The 19,667-nt window shown below is 39.5% G+C and overlaps 1 protein-coding gene across 2 annotated transcripts in view; it reads right to left on the bottom strand.

Moving 5' to 3' along the window:
* DOK5 (docking protein 5) overlaps window positions 1-19,667 on the bottom strand; it is a 66,256-nt gene that overhangs the window by 23,448 nt on the left and 23,141 nt on the right. Inside the window, exon 2 of one of the 2 annotated variants that reach the window (XM_087720484.1) lies at window positions 11,972-12,079. The exons of the other annotated variant lie outside the window; for it this stretch is intronic. Coding sequence (XP_087576610.1) covers window positions 11,972-12,079 — 108 coding nt within the window. The remainder of the gene's footprint in view (window positions 1-11,971; window positions 12,080-19,667) is intronic. 2 annotated transcript variants of the gene reach the window in all.

The raw sequence follows: 19,667 nt of genomic DNA, 5'->3' as shown, positions 1-19,667 counted from the left end.
TTAAGTGAATCTGGCTTCCCCATTGATTTTGCAGGTCAGAAGGTTGCAAAAGAGGGTCATGTGACCCTGGGATATAGCAACGGTCATAAGTATGAGTCCAAGTATCTGAATTTTAAACACGTGATCATGGGAACGCTACGTGAGAAACAGTCGTAAGTCGCTTTTTTTAGTTGTAACATTGAACGTTCACTAAATGAATGGTGGTAACTACCTGTACTGTACAGAATGTAGAAAAGGAATAAGAAGTAATAAGCTAAAGAAATTAAAGGCATGAAATAAGAAAGAGAAAACTGCTAAGTCAAGTTATCCAACATGCCATTCGCTATTCTTCTCTGTTCCTTTCTATTCTTGCCAAGTTTCTTTGTCTGCCTTGTTCTTTAAATGTTTCATATATCTTTCTGAAGATCCCCTCAACTCCAAGCATTCTTCTGAACCCATTCATTCTTTCTTGACATATTTATTTTGTGATTCATTCTTCATTGATTCTTGCTTTATGTCCAAACCCTATCTATTCCTTCCTTTTTTTCATTTTTATATTCGATCCAAAGTCATTCAAGCAATTGCATGCTTGACACCGTCATTTCTTCTTTCATTGTACACACATCTTAAGTGTTCCATTCCAACTGCATTCAATTCCCACTTCCATATAACAAAGGAGGCAAAATCACACCCTTGGGATTTATATCTTCCTTTATCATTTTTCCCCCCTTGATCACATTTATAGCATTGGCTCCCCATCCATTCCTCAACATCATACTATCACCTCTTAAATCTCCTTCCAGCATTCCAGCATTTCAACATGAATACTGTAAAGTTCACTTAGAAAGGGTTTTTCTTTCCCTACTGTACTGTTCAATCCTTTTGGTTAGTCTGCAACTCAACACAATTGTGCAAATTTAGAAACTGTTCAAATTCAGGTTCAGTGTACTGGATAAACTTGCAACTATTCAAATTGGCTTCAGGCGAACAGAATATTAAGGCTCTCTACCTGACTTAAATATTTGTAAATACCTCTAGTTATTAAAGATTAAAGTTATCTCTTCTACCTTTCAGAAGAAAAATCCAGATCCATTTCCAAGCTGGGAATAAAATTGTGGCTGATTGGAAAGAAAGAGTTTGTTTATTAGTGAACAGAACCAACACACACACAGTGTGTAGTTCTGGGACAGCTGACAAAACGGAGTTGAGAGTTAGGGTGGGTTTTTATACCTGTTTGATTTCTATGGGGTCATGTAAGGGTCATGGCTGGCTCTATAGGCAAACAGGGAAATGCAAATGCTGGGTGTTTGTCTGAGCTAATCTTGTCTTGCCTAATTATGTTGCTTATCTAGAGTTTCTGTCTGACCCAATCTTTCTGAATGGATTACCAAACCTGCATTTCTAAAAGCTGGCCTCCTCAGTTTCTGCTTGGGGCAGGGAGACTAATGCTGGTTTCTGTCTCCCTTAAGATTTTTTCCCCATTTTTTCTTTAGGGAAAATAGTCTATCCTATCTTTTCAATATTCCCCAAAATATTTCATTCTCTAGGAGGGTGTGTGGGTGTTTAATTTCTACATACCACAGAACAAGCAGAAGCCAAGTAGGTAAGAACTACTGCCTCCTTCTACCTAAAACCCCAGCCTGCATTTAAATTTCTTTCTAGGAAAACCCATAAGCAACAGTGTGAAGGATGATCACCCTTGCAAATTTTCCCTGGCTTAATAGTAACCTTTCTCTCTGCTTTCATCTTTCCAGTCATGTAATCTTGGCAAGAAGAGACTATGAGCCTGAAAAGCAAAGCAGGAAGTTTGGGCTTATACAAAAAAAAAAAAATCTTTACTTTCTGAGAGAAGCTGGTATATGTTGAAAATGCCAAGAAAGATATTATTGTCAATCGCAGCTCATTTAGAAATGAAATGCCAAAAAGGAAAGTACTCCAACATTTGCAGGATATGAGTGGGTGGGGAACAAATTGGTAGGAGAGTACTCTGGGCTCTCAAAATTATTTAGCTATGCTATTTACTGAAATAAAGCTGTCTAGTGTCTCTTCCAAAGAAGATCCAATCTAATTGCATATTTCAATAGGCATAATTCAGTTTCATGGATAAGCTATAGTACATGAACCAACATTTTCTTGAATATGCCTATAAGTGCCTATAAAGTGCTATAGGAAGTTAGCACCCACCCCCTCCTAGAAAAATCAAATATCCTGGGAAATATTGAAAAAGCAGAATATTATATTTCCCTGGATAAGAAATGGAGAAACATGTTTTTTGGTAGGAAACAGACTTACTCTTAATAGCCCCCACCTTTGTCAAGGGGCCATTAAAGGCCTGAGCCCATCTATTCTACGTAACAAAAATCTACCTCCTTCAGGCAGACCCATCTGCAACAGAAACTCACCATAGGGCATCTGGGAACTCAACGAAGCTTGGGACTCAAAAGACACACAACCTACAAAGTTAGCTAAGACATACACACACACACACACACACACACACACAAACACACACCCCTCAGAGTCTGACAACCAATCAGAATACATTTCTTACACAGAAACAGGAAACAAAGAGGTGGGGCTGAATAAAGAGTATTAAAAAACCCAGGAACTCTCAGCAAGCCCCCTTTTTCCCCTCTTTTCTCTTTTTCACCCAATATCTTGAAGCATGTGATCACCTTTTCTGTACAGCATGTGGTCCCATCCACCATTAAGCCATCTTTCCAAGCAGCCTCCATGTTTCCAGTCTCTTTTTCCCACTTAGAGCTGAACCCAGATAGACATTTCTTGCAACAGTGCCTAATACCTATGCCTACAAAGTTTAACAAAACTCTTATCATAAAAGTTTCCCAAATCTGGAATACCAGAAAGGAGATATTTATAGGAACTGAGGAGAGAGGGGGTGGCGGTTAAACTTTAAATATAGAGTTAGGATGAGAATGTCAGAGCAGGCAATCAATAAAGGGTTACTTCTCTTTCTGAAGAAAAGATTCAGACTGTCAGAGACCTTTGTTTTACTTGTAAGGATGAAATTCAAAAATGGTTTTGTGGTAGAAGGCTGAGAAAATAGCTCCAATAGATTCCAGAAATAAAAACAGTCAGTGTATGTGTGTATGTGTGTATGTGTGTATGTTTGTGCGTGTGAGTCTCTATGTATTTTTCAGAGTATAAGACGCACCGGAGTGTAGGATGCACCTTAGTTTTTGGGGAGAAAAATAGGAGAAAAAAATTCTGCCTACCAGGTATTCATCTGGCTAACATCCTTAGCCTGGTCAGCTTCAGCACATTAGTTTGCTGGTTTTGAGCGTGCACATGCTTTTTATCCCCTGGACTATGTATTCCAAGTGAGGCCACACTGATTAACAATCACTTACAATCATTACAAACAATCATTATTGAGGGCAAGCGAGAAGTCTATTTGGACCAAAAAGGAGTACACTTTCCTATCTAAACTCTATCTGAGATCATCAGCCAGCATGATTGATGCTATTTCTATTCTGGAAACTTGGAGCAATAATACTAGCAAATTATCTGCTCCACAGAAAAGTTGAAGGGCATGCTTAAATGAGAAAATTCAAAGAAGATAGCCACAATTTGCAAAAGAATGTGCTGCATTGGAGAGAAGTAGATTTTCCATTCCTTGAGAAATTGTTTTTGAAGCACAGACTCCATTTTGTTTCGTCTCTACTCTTCCAAGTCTCACTTAGAAGTACTATTATCCAATGGGGTGAGTATGCTACAGTAAAAATATTCAAAGTTCTTTTTTTTAGCCCTAATGAGGTGCTAACAAGTGAAGTGATCTTCTGTGCCTCGCCTGCTTTTCTCATTGCTGCTCCCTCCGATGATCAGCTGTGCTTTAGAAGCTTTTTTTTTCAGCCATATTGAGGGGCTGAAGGAGGGAGCAGCAATGAGAAAAGCAGGCAAAGCACGGAAGATCGCTTCGCTCGTTAGCGCCTCCTTATGGCTGAAAAAAAGCTTCGAAAAAGCTACATTCGGAATATAAGACACATCCAAATTTTCAGCCTCTTTTAGGGAGGGGAAGTGTGTCATATACTCCGAAAACAGTGGTGGGTTTCAAAATTTTAAAAAAACATCTTCTGTAGGTGTGGCCTGCTTTGTGGGAGTGGCTTTCCAGCCATGCAACTGGATGGGAGTGGCTTGCTGGCCATGTGACCGGGTGGGAGTGGCTTGCCGGCCATGTGACTGGGTGGGTGTGGCTAACTTGTAAAAATGTGGTTAAACTCAATTAACAATGCTCTTGCTTAGCAAACAAAATGTTGGCTCAGAAACTCTGGCATTTGAAGCACGCAAGTCTTAAAGCTGCCAAGTTACAAGACCCTTGCACCCCTAACCCTTTAGGAAAAAAAAACCCAGGGTGTTCAAACTTGACAGCTTTAAGACTTGTGGACTTCAACTCCCAGAATTCCTCCTCTCGGTCTTCATCTTGATGATGTCCGGACGGGCAGTGGGGGGGAGCTAGAACCGGTTCTAAACGGCACTGTAGATTTGTGGAACCTCATCTATTGAAGAGGTTAGAAATGGCAGGAACCTACCCCTGTCTGAAAAATACAGTATATGTATATGCATAGTGTGCACACACATACACCACACACACACACATGGGGGGGGAGATTATTATTAGGGGGCTGGAGGCTAAAACATGAAGAATGATTGCAGGAATTGGGTATGTCTTGTCTAATGAAAAGGACTAGGATAGAATTTGAGGAGCTGCCATAAAAAAGAGAGGGTTAACCTATTTTCCAAAGCACCAGAAGGAAGACAAGAACCAATGGATGCAAACTAATCAAGGAGAGAATCAACCTAGAACAAAGGAGAAATTTCTCGAGAATTAACCAGTGGAACGGCATGCCTTCAGGTGTTATGGGTTCTTTATTGCTGGAGGCTTTTAAGAAGAAATTAGACAGCCATTTGTATGAAATAATATAGGGGGTTGAGCAGGAGGTTGGATTAGATGATCTCCAAGGTCCCTTCCAACAGTTTTTCTATTATTTTTGATCTCAGTCTATACCATTGGGACCACACTGGACTTTATTTTCCACATCCTCTCTAGTTCCTCCTCCATGCCCTGGTACTTCTCTCGTTACTCATTCTCCTTCCTAATCTTACTGTCACTTGGCATTGCTACATCTATCACCACTCTCTATATATACACATTGCACAGACAGACACACATCCATTTCTAGATGGATGAAAACTAACTTTCTATCTCTCTCAATTATCTATAATACTTTGTCTTTGGTAACAAAGACTTTCCCCCCATTTTTCCCCAGCCTGCTGAAATCTGAATTCTGTCTATTCAATTTCTTTGTGAAGGTAACGAGATATAGAGGAGATATGAGCTATTGACTGCCAATGATGGCTTTATGAGGTTTAGGAGAGAACGATGTAATACAAAAGATGTTTTCCAATCTATTCCCACTATCAACTCATCCTTAAAGGTCAGATACAGAAAGAGCAATTGCTCTTCCAAAATTTAAAATGAAGAACGATGGGTTTCAACAAACATTTTGCAAGCCTCACTTCACATCTGGTGCTTCAGAGTTCATCCATCTGAAGAGCAAAATGGGCTTGCTTTGGATAACTTTCTCCTCCCACATCTGCACTTTACCAGTTCATAAAGCAGACAATGAAGATTGTTCATCACCAGTGACTGTTATCTAGATTGAACAAGATTCTGATTTCATACTACAGATATCAAGAAAGATTAATCTTCTGAACCCAACAGCTTGATTCAAACATCTGCGAACCAAGACAATACACTGGTTAGGCAGAATTTCATGCAAAATTCCCAGGGGGACAAGGGTATCTGGAATGGAGTCTGAAGTCACATTGAATGTTTTCGGAGAAGCCACGTTCAAACTATTGCGATCCTGAAAAACACAGAACCCTGTCATATTAGAACACGCCTTCCAACACAGAACTCAACTGACAGGTGAGGTGCGAGAACAAGAGTCTTTTTACATTGTGGTTCATTTTGAATTTCAATTAAGTTCCGAATGATAATAGAAGGCAACAAAGACTAATAAATAATGATCACCCCTAAAGAGATACCTGAACATCCTTACATTTAATTTCAGTGAATGACTGCAAGTTTTAACATTGTTAGAATGTCTCTCTAGCCACATTTTTATGCTAAACAAAACATGTGCAGCCCCAACGTTGTCATTTAGATGCCTGATGTCATGAGAGTACTATAGAGCAGTGCCCAAGTGTCCAAATAGGAATGCACATGCATGCATGAATACCAGAAACTCAAAGACCAGCTGGCTAGTGTGCATGCGAGTGCCAGCCACCTGGTCTTCGCGTGCACTGAAGCACCAGAAACTCGAAGTCCATCTGGCCAGTGCGCAGGCGTGCACCACCACCTGGTCTTTGGGTTTCCAGCACCCAGATGTGTGCGAAGACCAGCTGGCCAGAACGCATGTGTGCACTGGAAACCAAAAGAGCATTTGGCGATGGTGCATGTGCCCACAGAGAGGGCTCCATGTGCCAACTCTGGCACGCGTGCCATAGATTCACAATCACGGGTATAGAGATCACAAGGTGGAACATGAGCTTATTTTTCTTGGGGGCTTTCCAAATAGTTTAAATATTTTAATAGTTGAGTTAGTGAAATGCCCCTCACATTTTTAAGAGGGAACACACACCTCATCCCCCCCAAAACCTAGCCATTTTGCTACTGATCTTAGTGGGCTGTAAAGTGCAAACAGAACTTTGATGGTGATGGTGTCCATATCTACCCTAAATTTGAAATCCCTAGATGTGGTATCTGTGGAGTCCTTAGTGCTTTCTGAGCTTGGTTATTTCCTTGTGGACTTTCCATTATAAACTAGGTGACATCATGAAATGACTGCAACAACACAACCAAGCTCAGAGGGCACCAAGGACTCCAAAATTCAATCCTGTGTTAAAAATACGAGTTCTCTACAACAGGGTAACTGTTATAATCTTCTAATAATTCTCCTTCTACTGCTGCTAACTTTTGTTACTTAAAATTAAATTGGTCAGATTTGAATTGAAAGCTCCTTTCCAATGCACATTGGAGGATTCAGACACATTTGTCTGAATTTGAGTGGGATGCTGAATTCTGTCCCTTACAAGGAAGAAACATTCCATTCACAGGTCCTTCCTGATGATGGAAAAGTTCATCCAAGACCTCATATCTATAAATAAGAGCATTAGTTATAAGTTAGCCTAAGACATCACCAAAGGAACTAAGCATAAGCCAGCTGAACAACTGCAATAAATCATTAAAGTGATAAGAACAAAATTATCAGATCTGGACTCCGTGAAATTAAAACAAACTTCAATCTATGACGCTTATTGGAACACAACAGCAAGTTCAATAACTTCAGTAAGCTTTATCATTCTAAATCTGACCATAAGAAGCATTATATAATTAGGTCTTGTCAGTAATGGCAACCTCAATTTTCACTACCCATCATCACCCTGCAGTAGATTTCAAACTGTTGAGTTCTTGATGGTAATTGAAAATGTGTATTTATTCCGACTTAACAAAATCTTTCAAAACTAGTCTAAACTGCAAGTCAACAGGGGGGGGAAATGAAGTCACTTCCAATTCAAGCTCAGTTGCTAGTAATATATCTGATATACCCAGGAATATCTTGTCATCATACAAAAGTGGTTCTCCTCAGTTTCTTCTTGGTTTTTTTAAAATTCCCAGTATAACATTCAAAATATAGAAACAGACTTAATAATAACAACAGGTATTAAGCAACAGAAAGCCAGATCACCAGAAAAAAATGTACATTAATAAAGTTAAGACTAAAACTTTATTTATTCATAGATAGATGATTGATAGATAGATAGATAGATAGATAGATAGATAGATAGATAGATAGATAGATAGATAGATAGATAGATAGATAGATAGATAGATAGATAGATAGACAGACAGACAGACAGACAGACAGACAGACAGACAGACAGACAGACAGACAGATGATAGATAGAACAGCAAATCCACTCACTCATCACAAAATCTCCAGAACCGTAAAGCCTACAAACTTGAAATTTGGCACGTATATACCTCTTGGCTTCTAGGTGCTCGCTAAGAAAGAATTTTTTAAAATGACCATCAGATCATTAGTATTTCTTATACAGTATACATACATACATACATACATACATACATACATACACACACAGAGACACAGAGACACAGAGACACAGAGACACAGAGACACAGAGACACAGAGACACAGACACATATGCTCTGATGCTAATGAGTTATTTCATTTTTTCATTTCATTTATTGAGCATTTATAGGCCGCCCTTTTCCCTGAGGGGACTCAGGGCGGCTTACAATCACAAAGGAAAGGGAGTGTAGGACAGTGCAAAAAGAAATGTGAACAAAAATAAATTAAACAATAAAACTCAACATTCACTCAACATTCGGGAGGGGCGAAAATAGGCTTAGCCCCAGACCTGACGGGCTAGCCAGTTCTTGAGGGCTGTGCGGAAGGCCTGGACGGTGGTGAGGGTACGAATCTCCACGGGGAGATTGTTCCATAGTGTCGGAGTTAGACATTGTATTCCCCCTCCCCACCTGAAAAGAATTCTGTTCCAACTACCACTTGGGCGTGGGCGTGGCCAACATGTGCCTCATCCGGCCTGTGGGCTGGGAGTTTAGACAATGGTGCCAGCCTGAAGGAAAGAAGGGGACAAGATAGGAGAGGCCTCTGTGGGGCAAGCCTGGGGGAGAGAAGGAGATAGGAGAGGATTATGTGGGGCAAGCCTGAGAGCAATAGCAATAGCAATAGCAGTAGACTTATATACCGCTTCATAGGCCTTTCAGGCCTCTCTAAGCAGTTTACAGAGAGTCAGCATATTGCCCCCAACAATCTGGGTCCTCATTTTACCCACCTCGGAAGGATGGAAGGCTGAGTCAACCCTGAGCCGGTGAGATTTGAACCGCTGAACTGCTGATCTAGCAGTAGCCTGCAGTGCTGCATTTAACCACTGTGCCACCTTGGCTCTTCCTAGGGCTATTTGCAAAGGTGGGACTGCTTTCCTGTTTGCTGTCACTTCTATAGACACACAAATGAAGAAATCAGATTTAAAATACATCTTCATTTTGCTCCTCAGCAAAACAAGTGCAAGTGTATAACACAGCAAAGAAAAGAACCAGCATATTCAATATTTTTCATAGTACAGAGGAACAAGGAATTGGACTAACCAGAATAGGCATTTCACATAATAAGTTCTTCCATATCAACTGGAACATTTAATTATGTGATGCAAATTGACAAAGAGCAGACCACTGGATCAGTATCTGTATGCAGCAGCACAGAAGTTGGTCACATTGAGAAGAACTGATAAGTCCTTGGCCTTTTCTCTGATTGCACACACACACACACGATTTTTGGACATGGTTTTGAAAATCCATAAGTTTTTATTTCTTAAGATTCCACGCACGGTACATAATTGAAAAGCTTTAATAATACTGTACACATTATGCATCAGGCAAATGTAGTTAGATGGGGAAATTTAAAGGGATTTGAAAAGATTCAAAAGCAGTTTGCACATGACTTTTATTTCTTAAATGTTTCTCAAGTCAAATAAAAATAGATCAGCTACCAGAAGCTTATCTTTTTTGCTCCAAGGCTCCTAAACGCCACACCTAAATCCCATTTTTCTAATGTATTAAGCTGCACTGCCAAAGCTTAAAAAATAAGTAAAGGTCTAGTATAGTTATCATAGCGCAGCATGGAATTACACATATATTTTCCAGACAGAGTACGTGATCCTCACATAATAGGGACACATATAATCCCTCTCACAACACTCCCCACCCTCTCTCTCTCTCTCTCTCTCTCTCTCTCTCTCACACACACACACACACACACATACACGGAGGGAGGGAGGGAGACATTTTTATTTATTTGCAATGCTTATAAGCCACTCCAGTTTAACTGGGTGTTGTACACATTCTGAAATCCATAACGTTAAATTAAAACACATAACACAAATAGGCAAGATAATATCACAAACATAATGAAAATGAAAAGTGAAAAAGCAGGAAGGGGCAATTTGAACATCTATACCTTAAGAAGAGTACCTAAAATGTTTCTCTGGCTCCTGGAGAGGACAATCCTTGCTTAAGGGAAGACGGATATATGGGATCAGGAAGGTTCATTTAACCAGGCTATATCTAGCAATTTTATTCCAGAAAGTATTGGACTTAATACACTTCTGAAAGTTTACATGATCTCAGAGTAGATCTTGTATTCTTATTTAAAAAAAATATTCTAACGCTGTTTCAAAATCATATAATAGGGTAGCCCAGGGTTGTCCAAACCTGGGAACTTTAAAACTTGTGGACTTCAACTTCAACTCCCATGCTGGCTGGGGAATTCTGGGAGTTGAAATCCACAAGTCTTAAAGTTCCCAAGTTTGGACACCCCTGGGCTAGACAAAAACAATCTGAAGCCAAAGTCTCATCCATACTTGACTGTAGCTACCAAAATCTCAAAATTCAACTAATAGCTGTAGTAGAATTCCTTAATGCTTCTGCTCATACTTGGACTACAAGAAATACCTTGGCTGGAAAATGTAACAATGGAAGAACACATTTGGAGGGCATTCTGTGTGTATAAGAGGTACAATAAAATGTGCCAAACACACTTTAACACCCAATGAAATTATTTGCAATATACTGTGTAGCTGTGTTCCCAAAAATATGGGTTGGAGCATCAATTGGAGCCCAGGATATGGTTATATTGAAGGATGTTTATTTCATCTTAACCAATTATACATTTGTGTATTCAATTTTTTTACTGCAACTATTGTCAACACAAATGAACCAAAAATACATAATGAATACAAAAAGCTGGATCAAATGTACTAGGCATGTTATCATCTATTTCCCCAAATAAATTCATACTACCATTCAAATATCCCAAAATCTGAATCAAGACTGATAAATATTTTGTTATAAATTCCCTTAATAATAAAGAAACTGCAAGCAAAAGTGTTAATATTGTAACATCTATCATTTGGCAAACCATTGAATATTGCATTGAACTCCAAGAGATTTCAATCTGGTTTTTTTTGGCGGGGGGGGCGCAGTCTTTAGTATATTGATTATATTAACATTTAACTAGAAGGGCTGAAGACTATTAAATGTGCATGACACAATATTTTTTTCCCCTTTACTTATCTAATTTCTATAACATCCAATTCAACCAAGTGACTCTGGTTTTTGTGTAGGTATGAGGCTGTGATGGCAAACCTATGGCACACAGAGCCCTCTCTGCAGGCATGCGAGCCGTTGCCTCAGCTCAGTTCCACTGCACATGTACACACACCTCCCACTGATACACATCCAGAGAGGGTGGGTTGCATGCAGGAGATGCACGTGCATGCACGGGAGGAGAGGGGATCATACATGCATGTACTGGTGTGTGGGGGGTGCAGGTGGGTGCGTCATGCCCCCTGCGACCTGTTTTTAGTCCCAGGAGGTTGCAGGGAGGCCTGTTAGGCCCAAGACGGGGCATGGGAGGGTCGTGTACACATGCACAGGGGGAGGGGAGTGCAGGGGGAGGGGGTGCACAGGGGTTGGGGTCATGGGGGGGTCACTCACACATGCACAGGGGGTGCATGGGGGTCATGTACACATTGCATTATGGGTGCCAGCACGCAACAACAAAAAAGTTAGCTATCACTGATATAGATAATATGATTAAGCTCGGGCAAGGAATGCAAATGCCAAGGTGATGATTCAGATCATGTGGTTAATCTACCATCTTGATTTCCTTTGTCCCCACTACCATACCTCAAGATTAAGCGCTAATAAAATCAGAACAATCCCAACTTTAATTCTCTTTAAATGTCAGAGTATGTCTTCAGATGATTTGGCACAAAAGACCAATTTGAATTATCTGCATAAGATTTTCATCACGGCATGAAACTGCGGAAGAAGCATCTCATCCAACTCTTTAACTCTTCTTACCTTGTGATAACATCGGAAGTATGCAGCACGCTCATCTGAAAATTTCTCCATTCTTCTGGGCCCTTTGCTGGATGCTTTCTTGAAGACTAGCCAACATCTCTGATAAATCTATGAAAAACATACACAAACATACTTCCCCATGACTTGTATGACAATGGTTTAATGAAAAATATATACTCATAAATATCTATACCCACTATCCATCTAGATATGTTTAAATCCTTCATCCAGAATTTAAAATTAGGTCTATGTAATTTGTCCCAGTGATTCCAAGAGACTTGAAGTTCAATTATTTTGAGACCCATCTCAGTAATTAAACATCACAAACAACATCTTAATTTTGGGTTAAGAGATTATATTGTTATAGACCAGTAAATAATTCAAAATCACTGTACAATTATGAAAATGTTTAGATGTCCTGCATTCCTTTTTTCCTCTTACATTCACTCATTAATTCATAATCATACTATGTATGGAAGCCCTATTTCTGAATGACTAAATTAAACATGGAGAAGGAAAAAAATAAGACCCTGTCTTATTTTTGGGAAAACAAGGTATATTGCCAAGGGAGTGTCAGAATAGACATTGATCAACTGCTGGAAGAGGGAATGGAAGCCCCACCTCAATTCATGATTATGGTGGTGGTGGTGGTAGTGGTGGTGGTGGTGGTGGTGATGATGACGATGTGCCATCGAGTTGTTGTTGACCAATAGTAACCACACAGATTTTGTCCGTGTTGATCTGTCCCTAATCTAATCCTTCAGCTCTTCCACAATACTTTCATAACTGATTCCACCCACCTTGCTGCTGGTTATGTTCTTCTCTATCCTTTCATGTTTTCCAGCATTAGACCATTGTCTTCATATAATGATATCATGCAAATATTCAAATGAAATAGAAGCTGCAGTACATTGCACCTTGTGTTATCTTAACAAAAGTGTCAGAATCTGCAAAGGTCTTAGAAAGAATGTAGGATTGTGAATGGTCTTGGAATGTTTGACTTCAAATATATTACTATCTTGCTCTCTCCCCCCTCCCTTTTTTTTTTTGCTTAGGTTAATTTTTTTACAAGAAATACATTTTAGCCTCATGTTGTTCACCAAGTCATCAACTGTGGTGGCCATAAAAATGATTAAACGTTGTTTAGCAGGAATATGAAATGTAGATTGGAAGGATCTTGAATAAGAATGATGTAATCAAAAGCATCTGAAGATTTTGATAATTGTAAATATTTATATATCCTGGTTGCAATGCTTTGATATACAATACAATACAATAGCAGAGTTGGAAGGGACCTTGGAGGTCTTCTAGTCCAACCCCCTGCCTAGGCAGGAAACCCTATACCGCTTCAGACAAATGGCTAGTCAACATCTTCTTAAAGACTTCCAGTGTTGGGGCATTCACAACTTCTGGAGGCAAGCTGTTCCACTGATTAATTGTTCTAACTGGCAGGAAATTTTTCCTCAGTTATAAGTTGCTTCTCTCCTTGATTAGTTTCCACCCATTGCTTCTTGTTCTACCCTCAGGTGCCTTGGAAAATAGTTTTACTCCCTCTTCTTTGTGGCAACCCCTGAGATATTGGAACACTGCTATCATGTCTCCTCTAGTCCTTCTTTCTCTTAAACTAGACATACCCAGTTCCTGCAACCGTTCTTCATATGTTTTAGTCTCCAGTCCCCTAATCATCTTTGTTGCTCTTCTCTGCACTCTTTCTAGAGTCTCCACAACTTTTCTACATCGTGGTGACCAAAACTGAATGCAGTATTCCAAATGTGGCCTTGCTAAGGCATTATAAAGTGGTATTAACACTTCACGTGATCTTGATTCTATCCCTTTGTTTATACAGCCTAGAACTGTGTTGGCTTTTTTGGCAGTTGCTGCACACTGCTGGCTCATATTTAAATGGTTGTGCACTAGGACTCCAAGATCCCTTTCACAATTACTATTGCTGAGCAAGGTACCACTTATACTGTGCCTGTGCATTTCGTTTTTGTTGCCTAAATGAAGAACGTTACTCTTTTCACCATTGAATTTCATTTTATTAGATAGTGCCTGATGTTCAAGTTTGTCAAGAACCTTCTGTATCTTTAGCCTATCTTTTGGAGTGTTGGACATTCCTGCCAGCTTGGTGTCATCTGCAAATTTGATGAGTTCCCCATTTATTCCCTTATATAAATCATTGATGAAGATGTTGAAGAGTACTGGGCCTAAAACAGAGCCTTGGGGTACTGCACTGCATACTTCCCTCCATGAAGATGCAGTTCCGTTGAGGACTACATGTTGAGTGCGGTTGGTCAGCCAGTTACAAATCCATCTGGTGGTGATGCTGTCTAACCCACGTTCTTCTACTTTATCTAGTAGTAGGTTATAATCCACCTTATCAAATGCCTTACTGAAGTCCAAGTAAATTATATTGACGGCATTCCTCTGGTCCACTAATTTAATATGTTGGAATCAGTGGTGAAATTCAATTTTTTTACTACCGGTTCTATGGGTGTGGCTTGGTGGGGATGGCAGGGGAAGGATACTGCAAAATCTCCATTCCCACCCCACTCTGGGGCCAGCCAGAGGTGGTATTTGCTGGTTCTCTGAACTACTCAAAAATTCCGCTACCTGTTCTCCAGAGCCTGTTAGAACCTGCTGAATTTCACCCCGGTTGGAATGTTAGAAGATAAATGTGAACTGTCTCTCAGGATAAGTTTTACTTTTATTCATTGACCACATAAATCATTTATAATCAAATAATGACAAGCATTACCTCTGATTTAGTCTACATTTACTGTATAATCTGCAAAATCTCAATTGAGAGTTTATAATTGAAACACTTAACTGAGTTTTTGGATTCTTCCCAGTCTTTACTTTATCTTGTCTGATGAAGAGCTCTGCTCTTCTTTGCTCTGTTCAGTCTTAATAAATGTACTGACCTATTATGGTTAATGGATTTTCTTTTAAAGGACCAAACTTTACTCTGTTTACTTTGCAGAAGTCAGGAGCTTCTGATTCCATATGATGTGATAGAATGCAACAAGCTGGATTCCTAGGAGATAGAAAGGTGCATTCCAGACAAATAAGGATAACTCAGTTGAGATACCCTGTGTGAGAGAAAGAAGATGAAGACAGTTCCTCCCTAATAGTTGGAGTATATGGCAGATGCAAATAATAGAGTGTTTAGCCTGGCAAGAGTCTGTCTATAGGTGTGGACCAATAAAAAATTCAATTTGAAAGAATCACTACATGTCTTTCTTGGTTTGGGAGCCTAAGAAACTAGGAGAACAAAATCTGGTAACACCGAGGTTCTGAGCTAACTGAAATGGACATAAATAACACAACATTTATAAGCTAAAAATGCAGGCTTTGTAGCTACAGATAGTATGCTATTTCATACTTCAAAACACCGCAACAGTTATTAACGTACAATTTTTATGTTCTACATTACAACTGTAACATACATTCAGGCTTGTTCTTGGTTAAAATTCATTTCCTTGGCAACAACTTGTCCTGCCGTGCTTTTAGAAGGCTGTGCCCCAGTAAGTACCTCATATTTAGTACCTCATATTTACAAGGGTAACACTTTTTGTAAGACCTTCAATTTCTTAAAAATTACAGGTGGGTGGATGAAATCTCTGAAACAGAATTTTTTTGGCTACAAGATTAAAGTTCAGTCTTCAGTGCTTCCCTCTTTTAACCAAGACACATGCACTCAAACCATCTTTTGATTCAACTTACTACAGTCAACGTAATGCCAGAAAGTTTTTGAATTTTGTGAACATGCTACATTAAACATTAAATATTTAACAATTAAATTGTTGTTCGAGATTAGCAGAAATGTTTTCAAACAGATCACCAGACTGCTGGAAATATAGTCAGGCCCAAGGAACATATTATCATATGTGGTGGACACGCACAGCAGCAAAAATATATTGTATAAAAATAAAAAATGGCTTGAGGAGATAATTAAACAACCAATAGAGTTAAAACTAGAACTATTTTTATTAGGGATAATTACAGGGAATTATGAGAAATAAATCAGTATTTAATATTAAACGTCATAACTGCTACTAGAATGATCTATACACAAAACTATAAAAATAAAATGTGGAAAATGTGATAAGAAAAGTGTTAGAATGCATGGAGATGGATAGACTTACATAAGAAATAAAAGACAAAGGGGAATCTGAATATTACTTGGTATAGATTATATGATATGAATCAGTGGTGAAATTCATTTTTTTACTACCAGTTCTGTGGCCGTGGCTTGGTGGGTGTGGCAGAAGGATACTGCAAAATTTCCAATCCCACCCCACTCCAGGGGAAGGATACTGCAAAAACTCCATTCCCACTGCACTCCAGGGGAAGGATATTGAAAAATCTCCATTCCCACTCCACTCTGGGGCCAGCCAGAAGTGGTATTTGCCGGTTCTCCAAACTACTCAAAATTTCTGCTACCAGTTCTCCAGAACCTGTCAGAACCTGCTGGATTTCACCCCTGGTATGAATGGTTAGAGGGTAAATGTAAAGATTAAGAAAGCATCAAGGGAATAAAGATTAAGGAGTTAGAAAACAGTTACAAAGCCATATAAATAGACATGATATAAAATGTAAGATGTATTGTATATAAATTAGTACACCAGTAAATTAATATGTATAAAAGAAGTATATGTATACATGTATAGATATAAAGGGAAAAATTGAAGTATACCGGATGTATACCGATGCGGAAATGTTGCAAAGATGACAATTATGTAACAAAACTGGGGGAAAACTGTTCAACAAAAATTATTTGGTAAAAAAAAAAACATTAAATTTTTAACAATTAAATTATTGTTAATTAATTACATTATTGTTTCTGTGAATACTATCATATCCACTCACAGCAATTATTCAGAGCATCTGTTTGTGTCTTTCTGCTCAATGCAATGTGGGTAAATGAAGCTGTTTGACGAACACAGATCAATAGATGCTCTCGTGGTTTTTTTCCCCTCTTTTCCTTTTTTTTTAAGCTACTGTCTTTGACAAGCCATTCAGGTGATAAAACTGTTGTCAGAGCATCAAGCAGAAGCTCTCATCCCAGAGCATCAACATGTTTTAGATTTATTCTAAACACGCATTGGCAGGAGAGGAACTTCAAATTTAGTCTACTACTTCATTTTCCTTTGGGGAAAACATCAAGCCTCAAAAATACAACATCCATCTTTTGCATGCAAGACAGCTATAGCATCTCCAGGTAGCACTAGAAAAAAATGTTCTCTGTCTCATCACCTAGGCAGATGTTGGAATTAACCATTCTTCCCATTGCTTTCAATTAACCTAGGAGGTGACATTATGAAGTTGATTTTCAGATCCTGACAATTTCAGGTACAATGGATAATGGCATGGGAAGCTGGGAGTTGAGGCTCAGCAACATAAGAAAGGCCACACCTTGTCGAACTTTGTGCTATGTCTTTCACAAATCACAACTGGCTGGATCCACCCACTGAGTCAAGCTATAAACTGCTTCCCACTATCCCTTTCACCATTGATTGGTGGTGGTGGTGGTGGTGGTGGTGGTGGTGGTGGTGGTGGAGGAGGAGGAGGAGGAGGAGGAGGAGGAGGAGGAGGAGAGAAGGAGGAGGAGGAAGAGCAGGAGGAGGAGGAGGAGGAGGAGAAGCAGCAGCAGCAACAGCAGTTGTTGTTTAGGACTAAATTTCGCAGTGTGCTACATGCATCCTGGGCAGTTCTTCTACCATTGTTTCAATAAGTATGGTACCCAATCCACACAGAAGAACAGGAGGAAGAGGAGGAGAAGGAGGAGGGAGGGGGAGGGAGGGAAGAGGGAAGAGGAAAGAAGGAAGCAAGCAAGCAAGCAAGCAAGCTAGATTACTGGAGCATCTCCAAAAGTCACATTCATTCTGCTACAAAACATAACCTGTGTTCAGGTGAAAAATGAGAACAATATCACTATTTAGAGAGTTCAATTAAATGCATTGTCAGAATTTCATGTTGTTGTTGTTGCTGTTGTTGTGTATAAGGACTGCAGAAAAAAACATGCATAAGGACAAAGGAGGCTTAATGTATCCCCAAGTGCTGATTCTTCAAAATGATTAATTTGCTGCTTTCATTAAAGCCAAGGAATAGCAAGGGCTTCACTTTTCTCTATTGATCCCAAGCATATGGCAACTATTAAGGCAGGGTTTTCACAGCCAAGAAGCTAAGCGGTAGCAGTTTGTTCTAAACAAGGAGGATCAAATATCTGAAGGAATGCCAGAAGGAAATGAGATTGGGTCATTTCCACCAGCCCCAGACAGGCACTTACAACTTCAGCTCAACATCTGCTTAAACAAGCTGCCAATAACTAGGAAAGCTCACCTAATGGCACTTTAAAACTCTGAAAATGTAAGGGAGAAAGACAATTAGTAGATTCTGACAATACACCTTGGCATGGCTCTTAATTGTGATCTACATTAGAATTAAGTTTCTCATCTCAGCCTTTAAACATTTCTGCATTCTGAGCTATGACAAATGCTTCCATAAAACCAAGAAAGCACTTTGTGAACTCAGTTTGTTCATTGTGACATACTGTATTTTTCTGAGTATAAGACATACCTTTCCCCCCCCAAAAAAAGAGCGTGAAGATCTGGGTGCGTCTTATACACTGATGTAGCATTTTTTGCCTCCTGAAACCCCACCCCCTTCGCAAAAATGGATGTGCAGAGGGTTTGGGAAGCCTGCAAAGTGCTCCTGGGGGCTAGGGAGGGCAAAAATGAGGACAAATGGGCTGTTTTTGCCCCCCCCGCCCCCAGGAGCACTCTACAAGCCTCCCAAACCCTCTGCATGTCCTGTTTTTTGCAAAAATATGGGCTCATTTTTTGTGAAAAACGGGCCGGTTTTTGTTCGTTTCCCCCCCCCCAGCCCCCAGGAGCACTTTGCAGGCCTCTCAAACTCTCTGCATGCCCTGTTTTTCACAAAAAAGGAGGCATGCAGAGGGTTTGGGAGGACTGCAAGTGTAAAAAACTTTTTTAAAAAAATTACCTCTTCAAAATCTTGGTGCGTCTTATACTCCAGTGCATCTTATAGTTCAAAAAATACAGTAATTTGCTTAACCATACAGGAGGCATTGGTTAATGGTATCAACTGGGACTGGAACTTCTATCACTAAGCAACATCATATGACTACATCACTGTTATGGCAGTTCCTGCATTTCCAGTTTCCATTGTTAAGCAAATTATTGTGGGTCATTAAGTGAGGAAGTCATGTGGTCTCCCTTTGTAATCTCCTGCTAGCTTTCCCATTGATTCTCTCTCTCTCTCTCCCTCTCTCTCTCTCTCAGCCCCGGCCACTACAAGGGGTTGTTCTTGTGGGAGAAATAGGAGAAGGAAGGAGTGTTAGGTAGGTTCAACAGACTTGAATTATTTATCAAAACAATGAAGGTGGAATATAAATAAAAATTCAATAAAATTAAATTACTTTCTGGAGTGTGGCTTCTCTCTATTTATAAACTGTAAGTGGCCTTTAGAGAAAAATTACACATCTGTTCTTAATGCTTTCTTTCTTCAAGGTTCAGAATAATTGTAAGAATAACTTTGCAAGGTTTCGACCTTTCACAAAAATTGTAGCAAGCATTAGAAATAGCAAAGTTCTGAATGGTCTCTTTTGTGGGCTATTAACTCAGCTTCCTTTTTCATAACTTAATTTATGTGGGAGATTTATTGTACCCAT

The sequence above is a fragment of the Thamnophis sirtalis genome, unplaced genomic scaffold, assembly GCF_051295495.1.
Source record: "Thamnophis sirtalis isolate CommonGarterSnake01/CBP01778 unplaced genomic scaffold, rThaSir2_p1.2 scaffold_7, whole genome shotgun sequence".
NCBI classification, from domain to species: Eukaryota; Metazoa; Chordata; class Lepidosauria; order Squamata; family Natricidae; genus Thamnophis; species Thamnophis sirtalis.
The sequence above is the reverse complement of the archived record's forward strand: the minus strand, read 5'-3'. Positions and strand labels throughout refer to the sequence as shown.